Consider the following 23,595-nt stretch of genomic DNA (forward strand, 5'->3'; position numbering starts at 1 on the left):
CCGTTGACTGATGTGCTTACTTGAACAGATGCCTAATACATATGCATCTCCCATAGGGAACCTTCAGTTTAGGAATTGGAATATAGCTCCAGTTTCTGTAGCTCAATCTGCACTGCAAAAAAAAGAAAAAAAAGGAAAAATCCCGGTACCTGGGGTGCCGGAAAAATACGGGCACAATAAATTAAAGAAATGTTCTGTAATACAAAAATACATTTGTTTTTTTTTATTTTACATTATGTAGAGCATTGTGTTAGCAACACAAATATCCTGGGTTCGATCCCAGGGAACACACATACTGATAAAATGTGTATATAACCTAATGCATCGTAAGTCGCTTAAAAGCTAAATAAAAGCTTCTGCCAAATGGAGAAATATAAATATTTAAATAGTTACCTCCCTAAACAAACATTATTTGTGACCCTGGACCACAATACCAGTAAATTGAGATTTATACATGAACTCAAAGTTTAACCCTTTAACTGGCGCAGCCCTTTTTGAATGGGTGGGTGGTGAAAAGGTGATGTACACCTTTAAATTAAAATAACTCTGGCATTTTTTTGGTCTACAAGCCTAATTTTGGTCTTGTTTAAAAGAAGACACTTTAACATTTTTTACGGAGGTGTCTGGAGGTGAAAATATATTTTATTATAGCAGTTTACACTTATTTGTAATAAATAAAAATGCAATATAGTATTATTTTTAAATACATAAAATTATCAAAAAACTGAGATTTGTGTTGGTTTGCTGCATACTCTTGTCACAAATGAATAAATTACAGTTGCATTATTATTACTGCTAAAAGGTTTTGAAATATGAAAACTACATTCTTAGACCTTTCCAACAATATATAGTTTGTCGTGATAAATTAACATTTACATGAAAAATATTGAAGTAAACTTAGGTGGGTTAATTAATAAGGTTTACTTTGTTGTTAGGAAAATATTTGTCTGAAAAAAATCTAAATATTTAGAAAATCGCCTTTAAAGTTGTCTAAATGAAGTCCTTAGCAAAATATATTACTACTGATAAATACACTTTAAATATATTTATGGTAGGAAATGTACAAAATATCTTTATGGAACATGATCTTTACTTATATACTAATGATATTTGGCAGAAAAAAATCTATAATTTTGACCCATACAATGGTTATTGCTATAGACCTTTTGCGTGTTTGCAAGCAGAGACGTTTTTTGTGGGCGGAGCCCAACTGGTGGCAGAAAGTGACAGCTCCGCAATAGGGGTGTGAAGTGTTTTAGCGTTAAACTGGGATTTTTTGGATCCGGTGTTCTGTAGAAGTCTATTTCCCTTATATTTCTCTTAAGTGTAATGTTTCTTATAACGTTTTCACCAAGTTACGTTTATTTTTTAAATAAATTAAAAGTTTAAATGACTTGGCTACTGATATGTGTGCATGTATGTAATGTATATGTATTGTTTTTTATTGGTAAATCAATTATTTTTATGAATCGCTGAAGTATAAGAGAAATACTATCATGTATTCTGTATAATATCATTTATTAAATATTTCATCATTTCCTGTTTTCAATTTCTTCCTTATATTTTTGAGCCTAATTGTTTGTTCTAAAACTATTATGTTTACATACAAATTAATTTGTATAGGCCTGTTTATATATTATTAACACTTTACATCGTGTGTGTGTGTGTGTGCTATGTTTATATATTTATAAGTAAACATCATAAATTAGAACAAAAAGGAAGAAGACATAGGCTAAGATATAAGGTAAAAAGAAGTAATAGAAAACAAAAAAAATATGAAAACTTTAATAAATGGTAATATTATTGATAGTATGAACTCATTCAAATCTTTAATCTTTCTAAATAAATTATAAACGTAATGTGATGAAAACGCTATAAGAGACACATAGAGGGATCAGACTTCGACAGAACACCGGATATCTTCTCTAATTATTTTCTATTCTGATTATTAAAAGATTTCCAAATGATTTCATCACTCCAGTCTGTCCGGTTGAGGGCTTATTGCAACCATAAACACCTACTTTTATCTTCAAATGGTGTCTTCGATGACGGTATACTATAAAAATGAAGGTCATATATTTTGGCATTCCTATTCTGACACTCAACAGCACAACAACACATTTTCTAGTGAGTTATAATGTTCGTTTTACTCGTGTCTTATTCATTTCCACTGTTTTTCTGCCACCACATGACGTACGTAACGTGACGTAACTGTGACGTCGACTCGCAAAAGGTCTATTAACCCATGCGACTTGTGACGAATTTCTGTAAACTATTCCCTAATATAACCCAGCAGGCATATCGATACCATACCGACCTTCAACGTTGAAATATGGTTGAAATAATGTCAGTTCTTATTTAAAAGTTGAAACAACTTTGACACAACAGTTAATGCTAAACGGTCAACGTTAAAATTCGGTTGAAATTAAGTCAGTTGTTTGTTCAACGTTGATCCCATTTGCAAAATCAAAAGATTTTTCACCTCTGTCAAGGACAAGGTTGAATCAACGTTGAAATGCCGTCTGGTAATTATATCACCTTAAGAAATTATATCTCACTGAAAGTAGCCATAATCTAGAAAAAAATATCTTTATTTTCCAGAAGACAACTCTGCAACATACAGAAAAGAAAAAAATGTATGACCTGTAATAAAGATATTAACATCCTTAACTAGACATGATCTGAAGAGCGTCCTCTTCTGATTCAGGAACAGTAAGTAGATCATGAAAAAATGGTCGTCCATGAAGGCAGACTTGACTTTCTTCAGTAAGTTCCTCTGTCATTCGACTGAGTGTGTTTGTTACATCAGCTCTGGAAAGATTCAGTGGTAACTGTCGAGCTAGTCTTACAGCCTCACTCTGCATGAAAAATGGTAGAAAGTTAGCATGTTTCATGAACAATAACTAACAAGATTAAAGTACTACAACAAGTCTATATGGGTTAGTTCTCCCAAAAAGTGAAAATTCTTACATCTGTCAATAGTCCCTTTTACACATACAGACTTTTCTGGTAAATTACTGCCAAATTGCAGTTAAAAGATTAAGTGTGAACAGAACCTTTCTGGTAAATCAGTGCTGCTAATTTACCAGTAAGAGAGGTTGTAAAATTAGCAATAATTTACTGGTAAGCGTTATGTGTAAACGGAAAATAAGGATTACCGAATTAAAATAGATGATGTCAGAAAGCGCTGACAGCTTTGGGCCAATCATAACGTTTTGAATCAGATGACGCATTAACCCCCGCACTGTTAACGTCCATATCTCTTCACCAAAGTTGTTTAAAACAGTTTCAAGATGCAGGTTGAGACTCTTCCCCAGTTCAGTTCCGTTTGAAGTTACCTAATACAATGTTTGGTCACGAGCAACTGCACGACTGTCAGCGTTTGCCACAGATGTGAAAACAAAATACGGACCATGGATATGAAGTCATTACCTGCCATTGTTTACAAATACAACACTGAGCTCGCCACGCGGCAGTTTAGAGATAACTTCTGCTTTGCCGGTATTTTGATACTGTACTGATGTTTGAATGATATCTTACTGGTAAAAAGACAGAACTGTGCTGTTCACACACACACATTTACTGGTAAAGTCGTTCTGGTAAATTTATGGTAATTACTGTGTGAAAAAAAGCTAATGTGTGACAAATATTTTTTGTTAAACATGACTTTACATGACTTTAAGTGAATGTTATGTACTAGTCTTAATCTTTAATATAAAGAATTTGGTTCCAAAACGCAATAAATCAATTTTGACTAATTTGGGTAAAAACGTGTTCAAGAAAGTGACAAGATGTAAAGCACTATTTTATGTTACAAACTTTCACATAACATCTTTAGGTTATAATAAAATAAAAACATTCAAATCCATAATTTTATTTTTCAAAGATTTATTGTGAAAACTGATTCTTTTTCCGCAAAATGCAATAAATCCATGACAAGTTTTTTTTAAATGCTACAAATCTATTGAATCAATATATAAATGTGCATTCATCTTTGCCATGTTATATTCATTTAGTTGACTAGTGGTATACACTGATTAAAAAAACAACACATTAATTTCATTAATCAAAACACTTTGTCATTTTAATAACACTGTCATTGCTGCTGTCATCCTTGGGATGTCGTCGCTGAACTTTTTTGACAGCGATTAGCTGTAAAATGTTTTGGTTCTGCTCGATTTTCGTTGACTTCGAGTAAAAATAATGGAAAGATCTTCTAGGGTCAATGAGTTAGCATGACAGAAGCTTGATGCTGTCGGCAGAACAAGCAACAGTCTGCATTTTTCCTTCGCCAGAGTGCCTCTAACGTTAATTATTCGATTTTTATGGCTTACTTTTCTTCAACGCCACAGAAAACCACCACAGGTTTAGCAATGCCATCAAAATTACTATTTTGTTTTTATTTGTTTGTTGATCACGAAATACAAAGTAGATGAGGAAAACTAGGAATCTGTGTGTATTCAAAGCTCTGACATTATTTAGCGGATTTATTGCATTCGGCAGAGGACTGGCGTTTGTCGCATTTTGTAAAAAAGGTAAAAAGATGACAGAATAACACATTGGAAATTGGATTTTGCATAAAATAAAATAAAATATTTTTAATACTGACCTGATACAATACTGATTTTTGATGGTAACAAATTTTTTTTAAATGGCGTTTATCGTGTTTTGGAACCAAACTCTTCATATAATAAGCTTTGGTAAACAGATAAAATAACACAAAATGTGCTTCTGTTCCAATATTTATGGAGGTATACATTTAGTACCAATATGTACCTAATATGAACTCTTTAGGTGTAAAGGTGTACTGAAAGGGATTTTTTTACCTTTTTTTTCTGACAGTGTGTCATGTTTTCTGCTGTAATTAAATCGGCCAACTTTTCTAAAATTCATGATTTTGTAAACTAGATTAAACTTATTGGGGTGGTTTCTTGGACAGGAATTAGCTTAAACCAGGACTAGGCCTTAGTTTAAAGGCGAAGTCCATGATGTTTGAAAGCCAATGTTAATATTTGAAATCACCTAAACAAACACGCCCCTACCCCAATAGAATCTGAACCTTCTTTTGATAGACCCGCCCCACACATACGCAACCCGGCAAGGATGTTGGTTAGTAGACACGCTTCTTACTGCTGATTGGCTATAAGTGTGTTTTGGTAGTCGGCCCGTCTCCTTTTCCAAAGCGTTTTTCAAACATCGTGGACTCCGCCTTTAATTATGAAATATAACTAGTTTTAACAAGCATGCCTTACTAAAAACATTTTTTGGCAAAACAAAGGGTACTGATGTATTTTAAGATATGTCAGCGCAAGTTGTTTTCAGTTTGGACAGCTCTTAAATTGATTTTAGTCTAGGACTAGTCTAATCCCTGTCTGGGAAACCGCCCAATTAACTAAAAAGATGACTAAGAAAAATAATCACTTCAACTAAGAGGAGTAGTTCATTCAACAAACTGTAAAAAACCCTGTAAAACAAAGATTTGTTGGTTCAACTTAAAAACTTAAGTTACCTGCCTTAAAATGTTTAGTTAATTGAACTTAAAAAATGTATGCAATTAAAAAACAACATTGTGTAAAAATTGTGTCTAATACTTTTAAGTTAAATGAACTCAAAATGTTAAGGCAACCAGGTAACTTGAGCCAAGGAGAGCCAGGGTGAAAATTTTTAGTAAGTCAGAGACTTTCGGTTTTTCCCAAAATTTTAATCTGTTCCTTAAATAAAAAAAATCATGGACCACTTTCTTGGGGGGGTTTTTTCTAGGGGGTTTTTCAACCCGGGGAGGCAGCCTTCTTGGGCTTAACTTCTATACGTTACATTAGTAATACATTCGCTTTAATGTTGATTTATAGCCGCAGCAAATTTTGCTGCTTGTGCTATTGTGTATTATGTTGTGCTATCTGTCGATTTTCTGTGATTTTCACTGCTGCTATTAATGTAAAGCTGCTTTGATACAATTACCAAATTGTGAAAAGCGCTATATAAATAAAATTGAATTGAATTGTGCATGTAACTCAATGTAACTGGATTTCCTCTTTCAAGTTATGTGGAATCAGAAAAGTCATACGGTTTTGGAACAACACAGAGGTATAATTTTCACTGTCGAGTGAACTACCGCTTTAAAAATCTCTCCCTATTCAGAAATGGTACAATGGCTAATTGAAAAAGTGTGTTCCAAAACGCTTCTCTCACCTCTAGGTAGTTTGACACTTTGAGAGGTCTACAATGCTCCACGGTTTTTGCATCCCGAGCTTTAATAGCCTGCAGAATCTCCCTCAGGTCTCCTATCCCGAAGAAAGGCATGCAGTCAGCCATGCCTGTCACTTCAACACATCTCTCAGTAGACGAGGAACCTGGCCAAGAGAAGCAACAAGCGAGGATTAATTAACTCCAAGTACAACTTTTCTCCAGGAAAAAATAATAAATAAATATTGTGATTTACACGCTGGCTGGAAACTGAGTCAAGCGGGCACTGCACCAAATTATGCTATTACCATGTCTTTGCGGACTGGAAAGAAAAACCAAGATGGAGCAGCTTTTCAACAGATGATATAAAGATGATTGCTTTTACCAAGAGACATCTCAATGAAAATCACTGCTCTGGGTCAAATGCATGGAAAGGTCATCAAGGAAGCGCAGGCTAGATGTCTTCCTTCCCTAACTGCCAGACACATGGCCATTTAAACATCTACCAATAACATGGATGATATTGTACAAACTGACTATTTAAAAAAAACACCTTTAGCTTTACAGCTGTTGCAAAGGAGTTGTTTACTGGCCCATTTAAAAAAGCCTTTCTCAACTCCTGTCCTCACAACCCCTTTTACAGAATGTTTTAGATGGCCATCTATATAAAACACCTGATTGAATTCATCAGCTTGTTAGGGGCCAGTCACACCAAAAGCGCTTTAAACGCTTGCAAACGCAAGGCGCGACGCACTGCCTTTTTTTAAAAAAGAGCAGTGCGACGCGCCTTTTTTTAAAAAAGAGCAGTGCGACGCGCCTTTTCATATTGCTAAGCAACCACCGAGTCAGCTGTCTTGTCAATCAAATATTGAAGCGTGAGCGCTCTTTTGCTGTTAACTGTCATATTAGCAGAAACTTTAAAAAGAGGACGCTTGCTCTGACCTTGTTTGAGGGTGAGAGATGCACAAACACGCAGGAGAGAGTGAGCGAGTGGAGTCCGGTTCTTCAAAGCAACTGTAAACTTCCCTCACCACAACGTAAGACCCGCCTCTCCCCTCATTCGATTGGACAATGCAAAGAAGTGAATGACGTCGGGCGCTTCTCCGCTCTCAACGCTCCTTCAAAAACGCGTGCGCGGTAGGCGGCAAAAAACCGCAAGGCGCTCGGCGCGCATTAACAGCGCGCAAACGCGCCCTGCCCATAGAATATCATTCAAAAAAGGCGCCTGCAACTGCCATAAACGCTTTTGGTGTGACTGCAGCCTTAGTGTGTTAATTATGAAAACAGGTTTATTCGACTTCAGTGGCACTGTACACACCAAACGGCGAGGATTCTATATGCTTTTTAATCGAGCAAGCTTTTTATGGAAGACAGCTGATTAGTTGAATTTAATGTTTTTTTTATTTAGAGAGGCAGTGAAAATGTTCTGAGAGGGGAAGTTTAAAAACTTTGTATTAAAACACTGTATAAGAAAATTTGATATGCGTATTTGCTTAATAGCACTAAGTCCCCATGAAATCAAAAATGAAATTCTTATTTTTTAAAGAGCACCATTTTCATTGCTAAAAAAACATTAATTTGTGTATTTGGTATAATAGAGACAGAGCGCAGTTATGCAAATTTGAAAACCACGCCCACCGGGGGGGAACTCAATCCAACCGTCTCCATTGACTTTGTATTGCGAGAAGCCGCCTCCTCGTTTTTTGGGGTCGACAGCTTATAAAAACGTATTTACAGATTAAACTTAAAAGCAAAATATTACAGAAAAGCTGCTGTATGACAAGTTGTACATCTAACAAGCCAAAAAAAAAAAACAAATACGTTTTTATAAGCTGTCGACTTCAAAAAACGAGCGTTTAAAGACACAGAAATGGAAACAGGCAACTTTTCCTGGTACTCATATTAGTAAAACTGCGTCCAATAGGGGGAAACGTAGTCGGTGATCCACTTTATTCTCCTTAAAGACTGGGTTTTACGGCTCGACAGCTTATAAAAACTTATTTCTGGGTTCGTTGGACATATTGTCACACAACATCTTTTAGGCATTATTCAGTTTTTTGTTATAAGCCAGAAATGACAAGGAGGCGGCCTCTCGCAATACAAAGTCAATGGAGACGGTTGGATTGCTCCCCCCGGTGGGCGTGGTTTTCAGGTTATGACGCGCTGCGCTCTGTCTCTATACAATTTTCCTGAAAAGCACAGATTTGAAAAGCTCCCTGATTGGCCAGCTAATCTGTACGTTGTGATTGGCCTGAATTCCTTTGACGTCAGCCAGAAATGTGACGCTCCTTACATGTATGAAACATTCACTCACAATGCAATGCTAACAGGAGTTAACTTACAGGCTGTGAGTCCAAGCGGGAGGAATTATGACAATGTAGGTCTTTACTACATCACCAATCCTAGGAAGTAAACTGTTGCCTACAATCCCTGTGTTTGTTGTAGTCCAAGAAAAGAGATTTAACGTCTCCAACGTCAATAGCAATTTCCTGTTCATGGGGACTTTAAATAAATTTTTTATGAGAAAAGTAATGCACAGGCTTGTTTGACAGTGCTCTTTAGGTACAAAGATTAACATTTTTTAAAGGTACTGCCCCAACATTTGTACCTACAGTGAGGAAAATAAGTATTTGAACACCCTGCTATTTTGCAAGTTCTCCCAATTAGAAATCATGGAGGGGTCCGAAATTGTCATCGCAGGTGCATGTCCACTGTGAGAGACATAATCTAAAAAAAATCCAGAAATCCCATGTAGGATTTTTTAACTATTTATTTGTATGATACAGCTCCAAGTGAGTATTTGAACACCTGAGAAAGTCAATGTTAATATTTGCTACAGTAGCTTTTGTTTGCAATGTCAAAACATTTCCTGTAGTTTTTCACCAGGTTTGCACACACTGCAGGAGGGATTTTGGCCCACTCCTCCACACAGATCTTCTCTAGATCAGTCAGGTTTCTGGCCTGTCGTTGAGAAACACGAAGTTTGAGCTCATCAAAGATTCTCTATTGGGTTTAGGTCTGGAGACTGGCAATGCCATGCCAGAACCTTGATATGCTTCTTACAGAGCCGCTCCTTGGTTATCCTGGCTGTGTGCTTCAGTTCATTGTCATGTTGGAAGACCCCGACCCATCTTCAACGCTCTAACTGAGGGAAGGTGGTTGTTCCCCAAAATCTCGCAATACATGGCCGAGGTCATCCTCTCCTTACAGTGCAGTCGCCCTGTCCCATGTGCAGAAAAACACCCTCAAAGCATGATGCTACCACCCCCATGCTTCACAGTAGAGATGGTGTTCTTGGGATGGTACTCATCATTCTTCTTTCTCCAAATAAGTTTAGTGGAATTATGACCAAAACGTTATATTTTGGTCTCATGTGACCACATGACTTTCTCCCATGACTCCTCTGGATCATCCAAATGGTCATTGGAAAACTTAAGACGGGCCTGGACATGTGCTGGTTTAAGCAGGGGGACCTTCCGTGCCATACATGATTTCAAACCATGACGTCTTAGTGTAATACCAACAGAAACCTTGGAAACGGTGGTCCCAGCTCTTTTTAGGTCATTGACCAGCTCATCCCGTGTAGTTCTGGGCTGATTTCTCACCTTTCTTAGGATCATTAAGACCCCACGAGGTAAGATCTTGCATGGAGCCCCAGTCCGAGGGAGATTGACAGTCATGTTTAGTTTCTTCCATTTTCGAATGATTGCTCCAACAGTGGACCTTTTTTCACCAAGCTGCTTGGCAATTTCCCCGTAGCCCTTTCCAGCCTTGTGGAGGTGTACAATTTTGTCTCTAGTGTCTTTGGACAGCTCTTTGGTCTTGGCCATGTTAGTAGTTGGATTCTTACTGATTGTATGGGGTGGACAGGTGTCTTTATGCAGCTAACAACCTCAAACAGGTGCATCTAATTTAGGATAATAAATGACATTTTAAAGGCAAACTAACAGGTCTTTGAGGGTCTGAATACTAGCTGATAGACAGGTGTTGAAATACTTATTTGCAGCTGTGTCATACAAATAAATAGGTAAATAAAAAAAAAAATTAGATTATGTCTCTCACAGTGGACATGCACCTACGATGACAAGTTCAGACCCCTCCATGATTTCTAAGTGGGAGAACTTCCAAAATAGCAGGGTGTTCAAATACTTATTTTCGTCACTGTATGTATGTATCTTATTCCTAGAATTAGTTAAGGGGATTATGCTTCTTTGGTTCTAACTTCCTATTCTGAAAGTTTCATCAATTGTGCATAATGCCATGTGCAACAACTGCATAAAGTTAAGTCTATTTAGTATTTTTCAGTAATGCAGTTTTTTTGGGAAAATGTGAATAATTGCATTGTAATAATTGCAGGCTTAGTTAAGGTGTGCCCTAATTTTTTTTTGCTGGTGCTCCTAAAATTTTTAGTCAGGTGCTCCTAATAACAAAAAAGTTTTGTTTAAAAAAAATGGGGGGGGGCACTTCAAATGTGGTCATCCTGGGGCACTACACTGTGTTAATCTGGGCCTGTGTTTAATCATTTTTTGTCCACCAAATAAAAATGCTACTTTTCAAGTCTGTTAAATTATAAAATTAAAAAATGACCAACTCGGCAACTTCACATGGAAGCACCTACAGGATTGCTTAAATCCCTAACCCTGCCTTGGCCAAAATAATTTAATTTTAAAGTTGGCTCAAGAAAGCCTTGCCTTTGGTAAAGGGCAGTTTTTCTCCACATCACCAAAATTTAGTGCCAATCCACTGTGCTGGCAAAAGCTCAGGCAGTGAGCCAGCATCAACCAGGATGCCCCTTACCAGTGCCAAAACAACACTTACAGGAACAAGGCAAAGTGGGGAGTCTTGAGTGCATTTCATAACCAAGAAGCCAAATAAGGTCAAATGAGGACTAAGATGGCAGCCTCCAAGGAATAGAACAACACTAAAGATTAGATTGGTTAACCACAGAGACCAACATACCACAACACATTTGTAATATTGGGACGATTAAAAAAATATTACATTACATTTATGCATTACATTAGGTCTACATTTTATCAGTAAAAAAACATTTTCATCAAACCCATGATCTTTGCACCGCTCTACGCAATGAGCTTTACACTGTAAAAGAAAGATTTCTTGGTTCAGCTTAAAAAGTAAGTTACTTGTTTAATTTTTTTTATATTTTTAAGTTGAACCATTTTTTACAGTGAGGAATTGCATAGTTTGGAGCATCCATGGAGAAGCTATTTGACAGCTTATACATAATATAAACAGAAAATACTATTAAATATTATTTAAGTCTTTTCTAATATGAAGCATTTGTCACCAGCCCGAAGATTGTCATAAGGACATTTAAATACCTGCGGTATCTTATTGTAAAATGAAAAAGCATCTTATGAAACAAGAAACAGTACTTCAAATGCTCACTAGTCAAACGCAAGCATTTCTGTTAAAAATAATTGACAGTAATCCTGTTATTCAAGCCGTAATGTTTGACATTTCTAAATCATTTGTGAACTGTGGCATTAATGATGTCCAGCGGGTCTAACCTTTGTTAAATCAAATTGGACAATCCTTAAGACCTTTAAACAGCATGACCCTTGAATTAATAAAGGCACATTTTCTCAGGGGAAACCTGGCACAGAAAAAACAACAAACCGTGTATGGAAGTATTTCTGAATCTCTCCCACTCCACAGCACACGAGGAGTACGAGGCGGGAAGGTGGGGTGCAAATTCAAGCGTACGCGCTTAATGACCATCTCAAAAACCCTTACAATGGCAGAAGAGGTTGAGTCATACAGGAAGTAGACTAATCCCATAGAATTAGACCCCCTTTAAAAAAAACAGGTTTATATTGTTAAGTGTGCCCACTATGAGCTGCGTAGGGAAAGGGAATGCTGACCAAGCGCTTTCCACTTAAGCAATTTGTATAAACAATGACCTCATCACTGTGCACAGCGGGAATTCATTTCTCTAAAGTAATAGTGTGGATATTAAAAGTTATTAAAAGCTCTGAAAATATTTTCATGCTTAATTAACATAAGCTGAATGATATCTTCCAGTACTTATAGGTCTAGGTTACCACAAAATAAGATCTTTTGTATTTCATTTGCAACTCGTTTTATGAACCTGTCACATGTTTTAGGCTTAAACAAATGCGTGTGAGGATCAAATCTAGGCTTTGACCACATTCTTGGACCATGTTGTGGAAAAGCGAAATGCAGATAATTAAAGTTGAGTAACCGTGTCTAAGGAGGTGGGAAGTTGAAATTAAATCCCATCAAATACAATTACATCATACGTCAAAAACATGAGCTTTAAGACACACTTCTAAGAAAATGACGCAATGTTTTTAACTTTTTATTTAATGATCACTGTAAATTTAAAGTTTACTATTGTATAGTGCAACTTTTGTGTATTTACTGTAATGTACCATGTTTGTTGCATGTCTAGGGAATTATACATAAGATATAAGAGCGTATAGTAATAATGTGTTGTATTTGTATTTATTTATCCATTATTTTACCAGGAAAAATCTCATTGAGATCCCTCTTCTTCCAGGGAGTCCAGGCTAAAATAGCAACATCAAAGTTTCACATAAAACAGTTTAAAAATACTAGAGCTGGGCATAGATTAATCTAGATTAATCTCATGCAAAATAAAAGTAATTTTTTGCATAATATATGAGTTTGTGCTGTGTGTAATAATTATGTTTAAATAAATACACACACATTCAGATATGAAACATTTACATGTGTATATATATTTATTTATATTTTTATATATTCTATATTATATATAAATAAAAAATTATATATAAATAAAACATTTCTTAAATGTACATATATGTATGTGTGTTTACATATACATAATATTTACACACAGCACAAACTCACATATTTAGCAAAAAATTACTTTTATTTTGTATGAGATTAATCTACATTAATCTATGTCTAGCTCTAAAAAATACACAAAATGCAAACACACAAAACCAACAACACACACTGTCAGAACAATTGTCAAAATTGTTTACCATTTAGGCAAAGAAATGTATATATTTGGAGCCAGTATGTACAGTTTAAGTACTAATATGCACTAATGAGGTACTATTATGAACTTTAAAAGAGGGTACTGCCCCAGTGACCCATTTTTCACTATTGATTCCAACAATGCACAAGTAAAATTTTCTCAATCCCACACAGGGCTTGACATTAATCTTTTTTGCTTATCAGCCACAGTGGTTTTCAAAGTTACTAGCCACTCAACATTTTCACTGGCCACTGGGAAAATATGCAGCTTGACCACCCCAAATTAAGACTAAATACAGTTAGGCCCATAAATATTGGGAGAGAGGCACATTTTGTGTTATTTTAGCTGTTCACCAAAATTTATTCCAGTTACAGTCATATTATGAATATAGGCTTAAAGTAAACACTCTCAGCTTTATTTTGAGGGTATTTACATTCAAATTGGCTGAAGGATTTAGGAATTACAGCTGTTTAATATGTAGCTCCCCCTTTTTTTAAGGGGCCAAAAGTAATGGGACAGTTGACTTAAAAGCTGTTTTATGGACATTTATTGTCTATTTTTTTTATGATTTCCCCATAAATGAAGCATGTTAAAGGTCTGGAGTTGATTGAAGTGTGGCATTTGCATTTGGAAGCCACATCATGTGGTTCAGAGAGATCTCCATGCAAGTGATACAGACCATATTTTGGTTTCAAAAACACGACAAATCCATCAAAGATATAGCAGGAACATTAAGAGTGGCCAGATCAACAATTTGGTATATTCGGAATAAAGAAAAACACACTGGTGAGCTCAGCAACAAACAAATCCTAGACGTCCATACCAGATAACAGTGGTGAATGATCGCATTATCCTCTCCATGATAAAGAAAAAACTCATTCACAATATCATGAGAAACAAAAAATGAATCTGGATGTTTCTGCCTTCTGTTACATCCCCAAAAAAACAACAGTGCCCAGTGCCTTAGGAAACCATGCATGGAAATGCACTCCCACTGCCTGAACACTATTTTACTGAAGATGTTGTCTGCTGATATCATTAGATGTTTTTGGCCTTCTTCATCATTTTTATTCTCATTAGTCTTATACAGGTTAATATTAATTTAATCTCTCCAAATAAAGCTTTTTGAGAGCTTATCAGACTTTTTTGGAGTCTAATCTCCCCTTCCTATTCTTGTGGCTTTTGTATCTTGAGGTGAACCCTCTGTATTTCATCTTGTAATATCTTCTCTTTATTGTTTTGATTGACAATGACATCTTTACCTCCTGTAGAGTGTTCTTCATTTGTCTGGACATTGTAAATGGGGTTTTCTTTATCATGGAGAGGATAATGCGATCATCCACCACTGTTATCCTATATAGACATACAGGATTTCATGTTGCTGAGCTAACCAGTGTGTTTTTTTTTAGTCAGGATGTACCAAATTGTTGATCTGACCACTCTTAATGTTCCTGCTATCTGATGGATTTTTCGTGTTTTTGAAACCTAAATATGGTCTGTATCACTTGCATGGAGATCTCCCTGAACCACATGATTTGGATTCACAGCCACAGCTTTCAAATGCAATTGCCACATTTAAAAATAAACTCCAGACCTTTAACATCTGTCATTCATAAGGAAATTATTTAACAAATAGACAATAAATGTCCATAAAACAGCTTTTAAGTCAACTGTCCCATTACTTTTGACCCCTTTAAAAAGGGGAAGCTACATATTAAATGGCTGTAATTCCTAAATCCTTCAGCCAATATAGATGTGAATACACTCAAAATAAAGCTGAGAGTGTGCACTGTAAGCCAATATAATATGACTGTAACTGGAATACATTTTGAAAAACAGCTAAAATAACACAAAATGTGCCTCTGTCCCAATATTTATGGATCTAACTGTATATCAGATGGTATATATAACACTACAGATCATATCATATGTTTAGCTGCATGAAAAACATGCAGTAGAGTAAGGCATAAATGGAGTAGCTTCTACTAAACATTATAAAAGTGATGCGAATTTTGAGATTTAAACAAAAAAAAAAAATGTATTAACCCCAATTGTGCAAACAAATAAAACACATTAGAAATATGCACGAAACAGTTAACATTTTAATGAAATTTGCAATTTTACTGTCAACTTGTTTGTGCAGATTGTTTTTGTGTAAAGTGATTTTAGACTTCAAGGCGCTATTTTAATGACAAGAGTAGAGAGAGGGCATTATTGTTGCACAAAATACATTAATATGATGCGCAAGTGCGAACCTCTCATTTCAATGGTCTCATTTGCCTTCCACAAAACTGGAACAAAACACTCTTGCCCAGATAGTGTGCACGATTCAATCGCGTATCTTTCCCCTTGCCTAAAGTGTGCTCACACTGCGTCCCATGCATTCGCAAATTCATCAGTGCTCGTTGCGCTGGGTGCAGGGAGTGCTAATGGGAGTTGTATTGTCACACTGCGCATTGTTTATTAAAGAGCACGAATTACCCGATTTTATATTTCATTTGGTGTGTAAGTGTGTATTAGTGCGTTAACGATATGCAAAAGGTACATACCCCAAAGTAAACGATGACGCAAGTTATCGTCTCCAGCGTAAATCTCTTTTCTTGGACAACAACAAACACATGGATTGTAAGCAACAGTTTGGGATTGGAGATGTAGTAAAGACCAACATTATTATATTTCCTCTAGGGATGGGCACGGATATTCGAATATTCAATCGGCAATAATAATTCGAATTTAAAAAATGCTATTCGAATGTTTGTTTGTTTTTAATGTGCCACCAAAGGGTTACGACTTATTTAATGCTTTTTCACTTCATCTATACTGTCTTTTACAGACTTACATGTAAGATATACATGAACATTAACTCATATGTATTTCTGATTGTTTGGCAATGCAGATTGCAGACGAATTTAAGTTTTTCCATTTATCTCCAGGTTTGGCCGCGCCGCGCCGTATTTGGCCACTGGCTCAGTGAGGGCTCACGTGTTATTAAACGTGCTTCTCTGCCGCCCGCATCAACACATCATGAGAGATTTGTAAGCTTTCCGTTATAAAGTCTACTTTATTTTGTTAATAACGAGACAGACACGGAGAACGAAATGAAACGGAGAACATTTATTATATGTGGTGCTCTTTCGAAAATGAACCGGATAACTGCACATGGCAGTTTAAAAGCAAAGCTCCGTCTTTGTGAAATGTTGTTAAATTAAGCTAACGTTAGTAACTTTGCACAGTCAACAAAAATCTATTGAGCCAGCTTACGTTATTTGTAAAATAATGTTAAACACAGATATTCAATCTTGTTCAATCCGTCTGTTGTTTTTATCGGATAACCATCATCACGAGGAAGAGTTTTCTCCGCAGCACCGGCATTATTGTCTCTAGTCAGAAGAACGGGCTTTCACCGAAGCAGGTAGGATAAATAGGGTTTTCTTTATTAACAAATACATGTCAAACTAAACTGAGAAGATATTTATATGTTGACTGAGCAGTCGGTTATGTAGATGTGTTTTTTCGTTTGCTCCGGGCTCTTACTTGGAGTCTGTTTAAGGGTTTAAATGATGATAGCGTACTTTGTCAAGTCCTCAAACTTTAAACTTCGCAAGTCCTCAAACTTCACTTAGATTTGGGGTTAGTGTATAATATTTAGTATAGTATAATGTATGTAAGATCAAACAGTAATGAATTCATACTAACGACCGACTTGAAACTAAGGGTTTGACTGACTCAGACTTCGCTCCGCATGGGGTTTTAACGCCTTTTTTTCTGTAGGATATTTTTTAAGAAGAATTAAAAAAAAAAATATATATTTTACAATGTTTTCAACTTAAAAATACATATATACATACATACATATCATAAGTTTAGCTTGTTGTGGATATTTCCTAATTATAAGCCTTCCGTGAAATTATGACAAAATGAAAAATACAAAAGACGCATGTCTTAATTAACATAATTTAAATAAACGAATATTCGAATATTCGTTCTTTATGAGCTTAAATATTCGAATAGTAAATTACTGGAAAATGCCCATCCCTAATTTCCTCCCGCTTTATCACAGCCTGTAAGTTAACTCCTGTTAGCATTGCATTGTGACCGAATCATTCAAACATGGTAAGGAGCATCACATTTCTGGTTGACGTCAGAGGTTTTAAGGCCAATCACAACGTACAGATTAGCTGGCCAATCAGGGACACAGGACTCTTCAAATCAATGAGTTTTGTACATGAATCAGTGCGTTTCAGGAATATAGGGAAATCTGGAGCTACAAAAAATGTATGGTATGTGGAAAATGATGTGTTTTTAACCATAAACCACGCGAACACATTGTATTATACCAAATATACAAAATAACATTGTTTTTAGCAATTAAATAGGTGCCCTTTAAACTATAATTTAGAAATGAAATTCAACCCGCTAAAATGGCTAGTCTTACCCGCCACAACTGAGATCTATCCACATTTGGCAGGTTGGTGGGTATTAATGTCGAGCCCTGAACTTGCGCTGTGTAACTGCGGTGACACTTTGGGGACGCCTCCAGGGGTAAGTGCGTCTGAATGTGTATATTAAATTCAACCAATAGTGAGGCTTAACAACAAAGACAGGGTGACGCAGGAGCCAGGAAGTATATCGCTATCTGAAATATTGCCAAAGACGGCGTTACAGGGATGCAGGAAGTATGTCAAGGGAGACGCAGCGTCTCGTTCCCTTCTCAGGGAACAACAGTTACATACATAACCCGAGACGTTTTCATGTGTCAAACACAATTATGCAAAAAATCATTTTGGTATGAATCAACATTCACATACAGAAGATATAAGCATTTAAAGTGAACAGTTTAGCACGTGTGCTTAAAAAGTCTAGAATTTTTGTGATATTATCCTACACTACACAGGGAATAATATGGATTTTTTTCCAGAAAACTTCTTGCATAAAATAGATTCAAGCACTTTCAATGACCTGTATCTATGTATGTAGATTTTCAAAAACTTCCCAGGGCCTTGAATTTTTCCCCCCAGATTCACAAACTTTCAAGGATTTCAAGGACCCGTGGGAACCCTGAAAACAGGAGTCACTAACATGTTGTAATATGTGATACATTCTGTGCACCGGACACAAACATAATCTGGCTGCTAGTGCAATTTCTGGATGACCCTGAATTTCTGGTTAAAAAAAATTGTAAAAGTACAGAACACTGTTACCTGGAGTAAGCTTAATCTCAAAACCATTTGCCACAAGCCTAGGATCAGTAAAGTAGGTGTCTCCATTAAGACATGGACTGCCTTTCTCCATGTTCATAAGAACATCCATGTACTCCTGACCACCAAGTACCCTAAAAAAAGACAGAAACTGTACGTTAATGTACAAGGCTAAAATAAAAAGGCCTATTGATGATTGTAATGAATATACATTTTTTTATAATAATTCTATCATCATAAATCCAAAACAGAGCTATAGAAACAGAAATCATGGTTTTGTACACATCCAAATTAAGAGACATCGCTACCCATCTGTCAGCTGTACAGGGGTCTGCAGTCGCGCTGTTGGAAGTATATTATTCTTCAGAAGTCTTTTAAACAGCAAGACCTCCTCCACTCGAAACGGGTTCAACAACATGAGCTTTCTGCCGCATAAAACGACCCAGGCACCGTGAGAAGCCAATCGGTTTACAAGCCTGAGGCCCTGCGCACTCGAGCTCTTCTGGTAAGAGAGGAGGTTAAGACTCCGCTTGAGGGTTGCAATACTGAACGGGAGGGGTTTGGAGATCTTGGCAGGGCTCCTCTTGCTCGAGGGCTGTGTGGAGAAGAGTTTGTCCAGGGCCTGCTGGTTGGAGAGGGGGGCCTTGCGCTTCACGCCTTGAGCTTTGTTCAATGAAGAGTCGGCATTCATCTGCTTCTTGCCCTCTGCACACTGGCCACCTCCCTCTGTTGCCCTCTTCCTTTGAAGGTTGGAGGAGTTCAGTGATTCTTCTGCCTTGCTTTCATACCTAAGAAGCGATACGAGAACATTTAGTTACAGAGCAAGAAGCACATTTTGTATTTTATTCAGCGTGACTACTTGATCTGCGTCGGGAGAGACACACTTTGTAAGGAAGTGCAACAGAAAACGTGATTAAACATCATTTACTACCTTTCTAAAAATCTTGACTGAATTTGTTTCTGTTGATCCTAAGAACCTGTAAAACTTTACGATTTACTAAACAAGTACTGTGAGTTACATTTTTTTTACAAAGTCAATGCATCAAGTATCAAGAAGTATACAATAATTATAAATCTAGGTTAAAGGGACATTCCACTTTTTTTTTTGAGAGTATGCTAGTTTTCCAGCTCCCCTGGAGTTGGGCATTGGTTCTTGCCGTTTTGGGGTCCATTCGGCTGGTCTCCGGGCCTGGCGCTGGCACTTTTGGCATGGCTTGGCACAGTTCATTGAATCTGATTAGACCATTAGCATCACACTAAAAAATAACTGAAGAGTTGAAGAGTGAATATTTTTCCTATTTAAAACTTGATTCTTCTGTAGTTACATTGTGTACTAAGGCCGACGGAAAATTAAAAGTTGTGATTTTCTAAGCAGATATGGCTAGGAACTATACTCTCATTATGGCGTAATAATCAAGGACTTTGCTGATGTAACATGGCTGCAGCAGGTGTAGTGATATTACGCAGTGCCCGAAAATAGTCCCCTGCTATAGAGACAGAGCGCAACGCATCATAACATGGAAACCACGCCCACCGGTGGGGAAAACAATCCATCCGTCTCCATTGACTTTGTATTGCAAGAGGCCACCTCCTTGTTATTTCTGGTTTATAACAAAAACAGAATAATGCCTAAAAGCTGCTGTGTGACAAGATGTACAGCTAACAAGCCAAAAACCCTGAAATACGTTTCTATAAGCTGTCGACCCAAAAAAAATGAGCGTTTAAAGATTCAAAAGTGGAAACAGGCATCTTTTCATAGTACTACTATTAGTAGAACTGCGCCCACTAGAGGGAAACATAAGGGGTTTTCACACTGCGCTTAACCCTGGGTTATCTTCATTCTAAACCCCGCTTTTAACCCTGGGTTAAGGAGCGTTTCACACCTGTAATTTGAAAGCGGTGTTAGCACCGCTTTTTACCCAGGGTTATGAAACCCTGCTCTGGAGCAGGGTTAGCACCGCATTTGTGGTGTTAACCCCCCATTGTGGTGCCAAACGCATGCAGGGTGAAACGAAGCAGGGTTAGAATGTTATGACCCTAATTAAACACAGCTGAAGTAGCTAATCAAGGCTTGATAATTACAGACAGGTGTGTTGAAACTGGGTTGGAGACTCCTGACCCAGGGTTTAGGAATGCACAGTGTGAAACGTCAAATTATGAATACCCAGGGTTATCTCTTAACCCCTGGTTAAGTTTGAACAGTGTGAAACATGAAAAAAATAACCCAGGATTCCGTTAACCCTGGGTTTAGAATAACCCAGGGTTAACAATTTCAGGTGTGAAAAGCCCTATAGTCGGCAATCCACTTTTTTCTCCTTAAAGGCTGGGTTTTACGTCTTGACAGCTTATAAAAACTTATTTCTGGGTTTTTTGGCTTGTTAGCTGTGCACCTTGTCACACAGCAGCTTTTAGGCATTATTATGTTTTTTGTTATAAGCTAGAAATGACGAGGAGGCGGCCTCTCAGAATACAAAGTCAATGGAGATGGTTGGATTGCCCCCCCCCCTGGTGGGCGTGGTTTTCTAATAAGCATAACTGCGCCCTGTCTCTATTGAAAGTAACCAAGGGGACTATTTTCTGGCAGTGCGTATTATCACTACGCCGCTGCAGCCATGGTACGGCAACAAAGTCCTTGATTATTATGCCAGAATGAGAGTATAGTTCCTTGCTATATCTGCCTAGAAAATCGCAACTTTAAATTTTCCGTTGGTCTTAGTACACGATGTAACTACAGAAGAGTCAAGTTTTAAAATATTGAAACTCTTTGTTTATTTTTTTAGCGCAATGCTAATGGTCTCATCAGATTCGGTGGATTGTGCTAAGCTATGCTAAAAGTGTTAGCGCCAGACCTGAAGATCAGCTGAATTGATTTCAAAATGGTAAGAATCAAATGTTTAACTCTAGGGGAGCTGGAAAACTAGCATATTTAAAAAAAAAAAATGGAATGTCCCTTTAAAGTTAGTTTATAAATATACCTAGGTTAACTGTTCATTCAAACATAAAGCATTTAATCTAAATGTTAAAAAAAATTAAAAGCAGATGTAAATTGTGTCTATGTACACATCTTTTCAACAAAAGGTTTGAAAAATGTATATGCGCAATATATAGGATTAGCATTGACATTGCAATGCACACATCTGCAATAGTCACATCGCAGACCATTTAAATCCAAAATAAAAACTATTCTGGATGCTTTGCACTCGCAATATCTACAGAAAAAATAGCAATGTCAGTCACTCCCACGAAATATTGTGCAGGCCCAGGATAAAGCTAATAAATCTATTATATCTTAAATCTAGTTTGGCTACTTTGATGATCAAATTACGGAAAACATATTTAACCAATTTGTTTTTTCACAGTTTTGATAACTTTCGTATTATTCTAAAAAACTGAAATATATGTGTGTGTGTGTGTGTGTGTGTGTGTGTGTGTGTGTGCTTATTCAAACTCATAGTGCATAAATAAAACATGATTTGGAAACTTAACGTATGGTTTAATAAAGGCTCCTAACAAAACTAGGACTGTGACTTAATAACATATGAGAAACAATAAATAATTCAGATGTGTCACAATTCCAGTGCAGATGAATTTGTATCGTCCTCTTCACCAAAAACTTTCAGAAAGTTTGAACTTGTCAGAAGTTGTAACTAATGAAATAACTTAAAGTAACCTTGATTTGATTTGCAAGTGTGATCCTAAATGGGCTGCTTTAAATCACAGCGCAGAAAACCCACAGAAACAGGCGAGATAAAAAACATCTGCTACCTGTGACCAGATGGGGGCCGAAGAGCAGGAGGGAGGGGGGAGAGCCTGTAAAAACATGCAGCCTTGACCCTCCACTGGAAGTTTCTGCATGGGTTTGCCAATTAACAGCTGTGCCATTGCATGGAGCTCGCTACTGTACAATAGACTGGGCACTATTTCAAATGCGCTGTGTGGTTTCTCAGCTTGGGTGCGAGGAAAAGATGCAAATCAAGACCAAGGCATGAAATGTGCTAAAAACAAGAGAAACGCAATAACAGGCCAATGGGGGAGATAAATGATTTCATAATAGAGCAGAAGGTTGAAGCTGGAGGCTACGCCCGGCCATGCACACTGAATTGGATTTTAACCTGAGGGCTTTTGGACTTCAGTTTGCTGTTTGAACACACAGTGGAAATGCATAAAAGGTCTTTGTGGTTGACATTTAAGTGTACCAGGTTAGAAAAAATAGAAAAAAAACATGTATTTAATTTTTTCTGTCAATTTTTTTATCCTAGTTTAAAGGGGACATTTCACAAGAAAGTGCCGGAGGCAATCACAGCCGTGATATAGAGCTATATCACACAACTCCGAGAGCGATATTGCTTTTATACAACAGTTCGACGGCACACGTTTGAAAAACGAAAACTAGAAAACAACAACGGAGCAATTTTAAAAGCCTCTTTGTTTGAGAACTACTTCTTCCGCCACGTATTTAAAGGCGGCCAGAATGACAGGTAACACTTTCGGCTGCTTTGAATCTCATATTAACTCAATGGACGGATTCGCCGTTTTTAAATATTACAATTTCTTGGTCACAAAGTGCAGTTTTAAGATTAGTTCAGTCGAGAATATATATGTATTATATTTAAATCTACAGTCGATTAGTAAAGATAGCACCTGTTTGAACGTTTGCTTAGTGAGATTCGGTACGTATGAGAACCAAAGCATAAGCGGACGTCAGTGTTCACTTGCCCCGCTGACCACCGCCCTCTCTGGGCTACATCTCTGACAGGGATTCCCTGGCTCTCATGTTGGCCTTATGGTCAAAAATTTGATCAAATCACCAGTATTTGGTGTCATGATGAAACTATTACTTGTTTTCTTATTCATATTTAGTGTCTTTTGTGTTGTTATTGTTTTGGTGCGAGGTAAAAGTTAATAAAACTATACTTCTATAATGTTACTATTGGTTTACCATTTCATCTTAACGCGATACGAGCACTCGGTTATTATTAGACTTCGTTCTTGTCAGTACTATATAAAACGGTTTTTTATAAGTGTCAGAGAGATGTTTTTGCATGCTGCTTATAAATATACCAGTGGCGATATCTCATAACATGTTTTAATAGTCACGTCGCGATTAAATAAATGATCAATGTCCACATTGAAAAGCTGCGGTGCTTACCTGCAGTTCCACGGTGTTTTCGCGTTCTGATAAGAGATATAGCTCCAGAAAAA

The 23,595-nt window shown here is 36.9% G+C and overlaps 1 protein-coding gene across 2 annotated transcripts in view; it reads right to left on the reverse strand.

The window, feature by feature from the left end:
• Positions 1 to 2,575: 2,575 nt before the first annotated feature.
• Positions 2,576 to 23,595, reverse strand: part of pms1 (PMS1 homolog 1, mismatch repair system component) — a 45,781-nt gene continuing 24,761 nt past the window's right edge. For both annotated transcript variants that reach the window (XM_073854628.1, XM_073854627.1), the window contains 4 exons: positions 18,702 to 19,181; positions 18,397 to 18,527; positions 6,190 to 6,350; positions 2,576 to 2,858 (listed from right to left, as the gene is read on the reverse strand). In XM_073854628.1, the coding sequence (XP_073710729.1) occupies positions 2,667 to 2,858; positions 6,190 to 6,350; positions 18,397 to 18,527; positions 18,702 to 19,181 (964 nt within the window). In that variant the 3' untranslated portion in view covers positions 2,576 to 2,666. The remainder of the gene's footprint in view (positions 2,859 to 6,189; positions 6,351 to 18,396; positions 18,528 to 18,701; positions 19,182 to 23,595) is intronic.

Source organism: Misgurnus anguillicaudatus, chromosome 17, assembly GCF_027580225.2.
Source record: "Misgurnus anguillicaudatus chromosome 17, ASM2758022v2, whole genome shotgun sequence".
In the NCBI taxonomy this organism is placed as follows: domain Eukaryota; kingdom Metazoa; phylum Chordata; class Actinopteri; order Cypriniformes; family Cobitidae; genus Misgurnus; species Misgurnus anguillicaudatus.